Genomic DNA, 8,868 nt, shown 5'->3' on the forward strand with positions numbered 1-8,868 from the left:
CATTTAAGTTCTCAGTAACAGAGCTACTCTTGTTTTTCAGAAAGAATCCAAGAACATCAACAGTGATACAGTTGTTTCATGCAAAAAAAATTTGTTGACCTATTTTAATTTAATTTCTCGCTCAGTTGCACCAAGCGTTCCGGCACCAGGCAATCCTGTTGCGACAAATTCCCCCACTCAAATCCCCATGGTGATAATGCTGTACACCTCTGCAGACTATCAGACGCCCATAGACTTTAACACCAAAATCCAGACCGACAAGAGAATTTTTGCAGAGGTAACATTTATTCACTGCTTAAATAAGTGATAGGCAATGTTTTTGTCTTTGTGGTCTTTTTTTAATTATTACAGGGATGACACCCACCACACAGTTACTGCTTTTAGTTAACTGCAGTCCGCAAACTGAATTAAATAGGATTTTTTTCTATCTAAATATAAATATTTTACAATGCAACAAAAAGGCTTACTGTTTAACATATCAGATTGTCCTTCATCCTCTAATGCACAATGAACTTATCATCTTTGTTTTGAATTCTTTTCTGTTCTCTGCAGATTTCTGGAAACACTTTAGGGAGTCTAGTCTTGACTTGGAAGGTGACCAAATGTATTTTGCGATCCAAAGGCTCGTGCCTTGCAGAGAAAAACTTGCCCTTCTTTCCAGTGGATTGCCCCTCAAATTCTTGTCCTAACAGAGCTCGATTCGCCTTCTCCATAGAGCAGCTTCAGGAGCTTTCATCCACCACATGGGACATGGAATGTGATGTCAGCTTTTGTTATACTGAGGTAAGGATTTATCAACCACTTTTAATGTTTCACATCAACACAACACTTTACAGTTGTAATGTGTTTAACTCAGTCGCTCTGAATTCAGAAAATCTGCCTGTATGACAAACCTATGGACACTTTTGGGTGAGCTGTGTTTCTGCTTCTTCCCTAGCAATGTGCATATGGAGGAAAAGCCAGCAGGAATTTGGAATTTACCCAACCATGCCCAGAAACCCCAAGTGAGTTCAGTTTAAACTCCAACATGTGGATGAATTATTATTTTTTTTATTTCATTAAATTAATAAAAAATAAAGTTGCAAAAAAAAAGTCCCAATGTCCCCTTGAGTTTAAAATTAATTTTTGACAGATGAATGTTTTATATTTAACTTTCTAAGATTAAACTCTCCAAACTCTAAGCAGAAATACCAAAACTTTTAAATTACCTTTTATGCCTTCAGGACTTAATTGCTAGTCTGGTGCTTGGTCAGAGTGTTGTTGCTTGCTGCAATAATTTTCATTCCTATTATTGCTTTCAGTGCAAAACAAATGCTGCACAGGCTGTTGTCATAACAGTGGATATGCAGTGAGGCACGTAAGGGGTTGTGGGGCAGGCCCTCGTCCTTTAGGAAGGTCTGCAGACTGACCTTGTGGCCACAATCAAAAATAATGACCCTCGGGGGAGGGGGGTGAAGTCCTTTGTGTTTCCAAGGGGTTTGACTGCGCTGCTGTCCTAACATAGGCACTGAGCTTTGTGCTATTGTCAGACCAATCAACACAGTTGACTCAAACAAGAAAAGATGTCTTTCTTGAAAGAAAGTACCGTCGCCACACGTTATGATTAATTTCTAGGAAATTTCAGATGAATCAATTTCTAAACAAGAAGACACAAGGAAGCAGAAGCTGATTAAATGGAAGGACACATGAAGTGTCTTTGTAAAACTTGTAATTTGTTTGTTCATGCCTTAAGCTGCCTTTATGCTTCCTGTCCTTTTAGAGAAGAAAGATAAAGGTTTTTATGTCAGTATTGCAGGGGAAGCTACTCATCCATGCTTCCCTGTGTCCTTCCTTGATTCTCTCTGCATTTCTTTGACTTATATGGTTTAAAGAAATGTGTATTTTTTTTGGAGACCAGGGTAAATTGAGAGATCTAACTTTAAAGTAACACACTTGTTTGGTACGTCTGTTCACTTCATTAGCCAGTGTCAGACATACGAGGGTTATTGTATACTAGCTGCACTAGCAGACTGCAGTCTGCTGCAAGCCTTCACTGGGCAGGACTATGAACTCCATTCAGCAATCTTTCCTGTTTGGTAGTTTTCATACAGAGGGCTACAGGGAGTCTGAGCGCAGGCATGCTGTCTCTCTCCTCCTCTCCACCTGCACTGAAGCTTCTGCTTCCTCCTCTTGTTTATTCAGCTTCGCTGTCAAAGTCTCACTTATACAAACTAGCACACCAATTGATAATAGAAAAAAACGTCTCCAGGGAAAACCTACTTAGGTTGCTGTGATGTTTTTCACTCATTTAGGAATGTCCTTCGCTGTGAAATCAACAAACTGGGCTGACTGCCTGGAATGCAGTCAGCCCAAATGCCCACAAGATGTCACTGTGTCAGTGCTCTGGTTCACATTATATGTGAAATGACACACATAAACACACACACACCCACTGAGAATTTCTGCATTAATTTAGAGTTAAATGTGTCTTGGCCTTATGACGACTTTATGCAGACACGATTCAGCTTCACACAGATATTAGTCAAATGACCATACTGTGTTAAGTAGGATTACGTTTTTGCAAAGCAAGCTCCTGCTTTCTGGTTATGTTCTGATGAGGTTTTATGTTTTGTGCATTAGTGCTTAGCATGTTCAACCCAGAGGCAGAAGGCAGCAGAAGGCAGGTGAGAAACTCATGGAAAGGTGATGATTAGTTTCTTCCTACTGCTCTGGATACTTGTGGGAAAATCTCTACAGGCAGCAGTAGAGGGGAAGGAGGGAAAGCCGGTATTTACGCAGTGGTTTTCTTGATAGATAACACATAACATACTGCCTCTGCTCTTGTGGGGACTTCTAACAGCTCACATGGTTTGGGACAAGGTTGTTTATTTGCAGCCTTGAAAAGCTTCACTACATTCCCAGATATTGATTTTGGTGCAAATTCTGTAAACAATTTGATAGTTAATTCAGGCCAGTCAGATGGATACTGAACAAATCAAAGTTTAGATCTAAGCAATAAGTTTTTAACATTGTTTGTCATTGGAAATTTTAATACATTTAAGAACATCTGTTTATTTTCCCATCTTCAAATGAGGGTTAGAGTTTACTGTGATGTTTGAGAGAAGGGAAGAACTGTCAGTGATCTGCTGTGCAGCCTTTTTGAAAAGATGTCTTTCTCAAGGTTGTTAATTTCTAGCTTTGCCAGCCCACTAAAACTAGAGAAAAAAATTGCTAGGCTGTTACAATATGTACAGTCTGGTTGATTTGTGGGAAATGATATTTTTTGTCATTTTGCCTCTATAAACTACCACAGTGGATTTTAAATCAAACACTCAAGATATTTCCACCCTTGAGATGATCCATTAGGCTTTACTGCAGCCACCTTCAGTTGCTCCGTGTTTGTCGGTCTGCCTTCAGTTTGGTATTTAATAACTAAAGACCACGCTCTGCTGGGTTGAAGAATATTCCGTTTCTTTGCTCGGAGAAACTCTTGCTTTCACTTTGTGTTTTAGGTCATCATCCATTTGCACTGTGAAGTGCCATCTGATCAGTTTTGCGGGGCTTGAGTGAATCTGAGTACAGCACGACACAATTCAGAATTTAGAACTGCTATCAGCAGACCCAGTTCCACTGACGGCTGTAGATGCAATAGCACGGCCTCCACAGTTTTTGACAGATGATGCGGTTCAGATCATGAGCTCTCTCTCGCCTTCTCCATAAATTTCTCTTCCCATCAGTTTTGTACAAGTTAATCTTAGCTTCATCTGTCCAACGAATCCCCCCCCCAGAACTCTGCAGGGTCTTTTTGATGTTTTCTGGCAAAGTCTAACCTTGAGTGCAACCAGTAGTTTGCACCTTATTGTAAACCGTCTGTATTGTAATTCATTCATTTTTAATTCATTGGACAATTAACTGACAAGCAGGCCAGGTGAGACCAGAGAGTGAGCAAAAATGTACAGAATGGCTTTAATACGAGGTTAGCACTTTTTGCCTCACCACAAGAATGTCCCGAGCTGGACTTCACCATCTGGCTGGGGTCTTTCTGTGTGCCTTTCGCCTTCTGGTTGCAGGGATAGGCTTGTGCAACCCTGATAAGCATAAGAGAATGGATGGATTCACACAGTCAATGCAATACTTTTGTTAAACCCCTTTGAATTAAAGCAGAAAATCTTCTCTTCAATCACATTTAAATTTAATTGATTTTTTTTTAAGTTTAAAAATCCATTGTGGTAGTGTACAGAAAGATTTTCATTTTCCAAGTATGCTGGACGTCTGATGTGCCCGGTACATATTCATTCAGAGCTGCTTTGAGGGAAAGTATTTTATTTTTATAACTACTGGTTCAAGGTTATAGGTTATCTAATATATTTTGTTAGCCAAAAAGTCTCTTGTGCGGTGGAAGCCAGCTCATGGCATGCTCAGAAAACTTTAGAAATTGCAAAGTTGGTTATTAATCAAAGTTCGTATGGCTACATTGGAACAGGACAAATTCAATTTTCTTTAAAAAAAATTCTGACTCACCCAAAACATTGGCTGTAGTTTTGGGAGGTGATAAACAGCACTGTATGTAAGCTCTATTGATTTCCAGAAGGTGTTTTAGTAGATGCATAGATAGTCTGCCAGCTTCAGGAGTGGATGGAAAGAATTATGGCAATTATCATTAAGTCCAATGTGGAGCGACTCTGGCGTGCATTAAGGTTAAGTAGCACTTAATTTTGAAACACAGAGGCTGTTTTGGATATAGATGGCACGATTATTATTGTTAATATAGTACTTTATGTTGAGGCATGAACTATTGGCAAGTCATGGAAAAATGTCCAGTGTATTGAATGTCTGTCAGATTATGGGTTTGAAATTTGGTGGTTTCATAGAGATGTAAATTATAACTGTGTACTTTGCAGAACTAGCCTCTCATTTCAGGGAGTTCATAAACTTTAACTAGTTTTTTTCTATTACAGAGGATATGGAATAGTAACTTTTAAGCATCACACATAAATGTACGAACAGCAGCTCACTAGAACATATAATAGAGATGCTCTCTAAGGACACACATGGGTTAGTTGGGGTGAATTCTTTATTGAACTAAGAAGATTACATTGTAGTCATCGTGATTCACAGTGCAGATTTAGGACAAACCCAAATTAAGAACATATTTTCAGATGGAAAATCAGTTAAAGTGGTCAAAAAATCTCTGTGTGCAGACTTAAGTTCAGTTACATAAAAAATACCAAGTACATTGGTCTTCCTGAAAAGAAAACACTTGCTATGTGGCTATGTGATTTTGGTTTTGGTTAGAGTGAATAGATAGAATCTGTGTTTGTGTTGTAATAGAGATAATCTAATCTACATATTCTACTTGTGTGCATTATATAATGAACCTATTGCATGACTGATTTTATTTGGTATAGAGGAAACAATTCTGTCTGTGTGCTACCAAACCTTTACAATGTGAAGATGCAATGTTATTAAAAGGACACACCATAGCTTGTAGGAGCACAACAAATAGGACTTTTCAGTGGTTCTTTGGAGAAATTATTATATTTTATTATTATATTATATATTGTATTCAAGCTGCATTACAATATAAAAGGAGGATTTTGGGTTTCCAAAGATTTTTTAAATCGTGTTCGATTGAACGTAATTGTAGTTGTAGCAGTTGTAGTAAATCTTTTTCTTTCTTTTTTTTTTAAATTTAAGCTTGCATACATTGTTTTTGCATGTCTGCTTTTCAGCCCGACCATGCATTAACGGCCTGTCTGGAGTTCTGGGTATTGCCTTTGGAGGGTTCCTGATTGGGGTATTACTTGTTGGAGCGCTGTGGTTTATCAAAATCAAAACAGGTAAATTGATGAGTGGGGACAGAATGTTTGGACTCCAGAATAAATCTGAATTGACGTATGTCTGAATTTGAAATTGTCCAATTCTCCTTAATTCAGGGTACCCAACTGGACTGGAGATGAATTCAACTGTAGTCAATATTCCTGGTAAGGACTCTTATTTTTTAATAATTCTTTTTTATTTTTAGCAGGTTCTTATTGGCTTGTTTTTCCTTTCCACAGGATGTCCTTGCTCAGGAGCAAAGCGACAACCTGTTTCTACCAACCCATCCCCCTCTGAGAACAGCAGTGCCAATGCTAGCATTGGAAGCACCCAGAGCACACCTACCAGCAGCATGGCTTGAGAATGTGGTATTTTCACCCAGCAGGGCCACCATCCTCCTTCAAATTTACCTATACGGGTTTTGTGCTTCTTCTTTTTTTTTTAAATCGGTGCCTGAAAAGCATTTGTTACATTCCTACTTCTTTAGATTCTCCTTTAAAAAGCACAACACATATCTTTGGCATAACACCTCTGAAACGGATGTGATCTGGGAGCTTGTAATTGGCGGTGGGGAGGGCTAAGCGATGGTAACCAAAGTTTAATCAATGGCTTCTGACGTTCACCTCTGCTACTTCTCTGTAAAGTCAAGCTCTAAGACAGGAAGTTAAAGAGGGCAAAAGAAAAAAAATAAATTGGCTTGCAGCAACAGGAAAAACAAACCATATCCCCACAAGAGCTAACAGGAAATTCACTGCATTCCTTCCAATGAATATGTGCTTGTGTGATGGCAGCACAATAATAGTCAGACAGGAGACAAAACCAGTCAAAAGACATACTTTAAACAGATGAAAAGCTGTTGTGCGCTCACATCAAGCTACAAAAATATGAGGGGCTGTTTGCTAGGTCAGTCTAGTCAGCAGCATTTTGCGGACTGAAAAGATTAACGTGTTTGGATCTCAGACAAGTCAACAAAATGCTTATTTCAGTGGCTATTTTTCTTAAATAAAGTTTAAGGTTAATGATTAACAGCTACCTCTTATTATTTAGTCTAGACCTAAGTTTAAACTTAGATATCTGTAGTGAATTTCATTTTCTTTCTTTCTTTCTTTTTTTATAAATTCTGTGTCACTTTAGGTGAATCTTAAAATGACTGTTTCGGTCATATGTAGCCTATGAAACAAAGTTATGGTGCCATTTTCCTGCTATTAATAGATGAATCAAAGCTGCTGTACTAATGTGTTTTGGAAGATATATTTACTAATTGCTCAAGAAGTACAATCAAAGTTATCATTTATGGCTCACAGGTTGCAATTAATACTGAATCATTAAGACGTCAGTACCTTTAGTTGTCCAAAGTGTCACATGTAGAGACGTATGGCTGTATTCAGAACTGAATAGTATGGCTGTAATTAGGCGTTAGTTCTAAAACACTACAATATCCGTTCTAATGAGAGTCATCAATCACCACGTCTATCACCACGGCCTGACAATTTGCTGTACTTTTTTCACAACAACATTTTAAATTACATTTTGGTGTTTTCAGGGTAGTGTAATCATCACCCAGTAGAATTAAGCGCACTGTTTATAGTGTTAACAGTATATTGTACTTACATTTGAATACTTGACATGAAGACCAGCTGACCTTCTTATATTCAGTGTCATTTGATTCAAAATGTAGGCAGTAATTTTCTGCACTATTTTTTGATTGGAGATGAGTGCACAGGGTGTGAAAGGGCTTTTGTCATTAAACTGATGCTGTGGATCACGAATGCATCAGAGATTTTGCATTAAAGAAAAAAAACAGCTATTGTTACCCATGCCATGACCTTGCTTTAGGTGGGAAGTACAGGCTCAATGAAAAGGTGATCATTTTTTAAAATAATAAATATAAGTGCTAATGTAATACATTAAATGTTTTGTTTTTTTAATGTGAAAAAAAAAAGAATCCAGTCTAAGGCAAATGTTTGCTTTAAATGAGATGGCTGTGCTCGAATGTGCCTACGTGTATGTAAATTTGCCCCTGAAAACAGCTCCCCCCACCTATCCTTTGACCTTTAACTTTTTAACTTTAACGGCCTACTTAAATCAGCTCTGAACACAGCCCATTGTGACTCTGCAGTATCAATTGCAACTGTACTGTACGACCATATTCTGAATGTATGTTTATGTATTAAAATTTGAATTCAGCTCCATGCATACTATTATAAAAATTCAAATCTTTTTTTTTTTTTTCATTTGTCACATGACCTGTGTAAAGATATGGAAGCTGTCATTTGCAAGAAATTAGTTTGTGGTTATCAATATTAACTTCTGCTTTCCACATTTAATAGGCTGCATCAGCCACTGCCTGGCTAATGTTAGACTTATGCTGCATATTTGCATGATGAGGATATTAAGGGGGGAGGGGGGGGGTGTCTACAACTGTAAAGTGACGGTTGATCCGTGAACCCACTTTTTTATTTTAATGTACAAATGTAAATGAGTTTAGTATTTTATTGCCACTCTTTTACCTCTAAAATATTGCCATCGCACATCAACTCTGGGGTAGGTAAGCAAATAAATACCGGTAATTTAGCATTTACAGTACATTGCATCAACACAAGTAGTAAAACTGTGATATGTCAAACTTTATGATGACAAACACTCTCTCACACACACACACATATATATGATGTATATATATAAAGGACACCCTTACTGTTTACTCAGGAATTAAGAGCGGAAGTAGCAGCCAGATTGCTGCTAGTCAAATGCACTTGACTAACTGACCATCAGTAAGTGTGACCACCTCTGTAAAAGCAGTAGTTCTGGCGATTTGGTCAGCAATCAGCTTTGTTTTAAAATGCCACTGTTTTCCAGTAAATTCACAGCAAAGTGAGAGAGATCGCACAAAAACTAAACATCTGTAACTCTTCAGGCCTCACTTAGCATGTTACAATTCATGAAGATACAACTAGAAGAAGACTGAACTAAAATAGCATGTCACGAGAAAGCCTCTTTACTAAAAAGAACTGGGCGGGAGGTATAACGTTTGCTTTTCTTACATCTGAGCAAACCACAAGACTTTGG

At 38.0% G+C, this 8,868-nt stretch overlaps 1 protein-coding gene across 2 annotated transcripts in view; it reads left to right on the top strand.

Annotated features, from left to right (window-relative positions):
* eng (endoglin) overlaps positions 1-7,714 on the top strand; it is a 42,375-nt gene extending 34,661 nt beyond the window's left edge. For both annotated transcript variants that reach the window (XM_005720437.1, XM_005720438.1), the window contains exons 9-14: positions 126-277; positions 553-783; positions 938-1,004; positions 5,712-5,819; positions 5,916-5,963; positions 6,039-7,714. In XM_005720437.1, the coding sequence (XP_005720494.1) occupies positions 126-277; positions 553-783; positions 938-1,004; positions 5,712-5,819; positions 5,916-5,963; positions 6,039-6,160 (728 nt within the window). In that variant the 3' untranslated portion in view covers positions 6,161-7,714. The remainder of the gene's footprint in view (positions 1-125; positions 278-552; positions 784-937; positions 1,005-5,711; positions 5,820-5,915; positions 5,964-6,038) is intronic.
* The last annotated feature ends 1,154 nt before the right edge of the window (positions 7,715-8,868 follow it).

The sequence above is a fragment of the Pundamilia nyererei genome, unplaced genomic scaffold (genome assembly GCF_000239375.1).
Source record: "Pundamilia nyererei isolate P.nyererei 1_Seehausen unplaced genomic scaffold, PunNye1.0 scaffold00002, whole genome shotgun sequence".
NCBI classification, from domain to species: Eukaryota; Metazoa; Chordata; class Actinopteri; order Cichliformes; family Cichlidae; genus Pundamilia; species Pundamilia nyererei.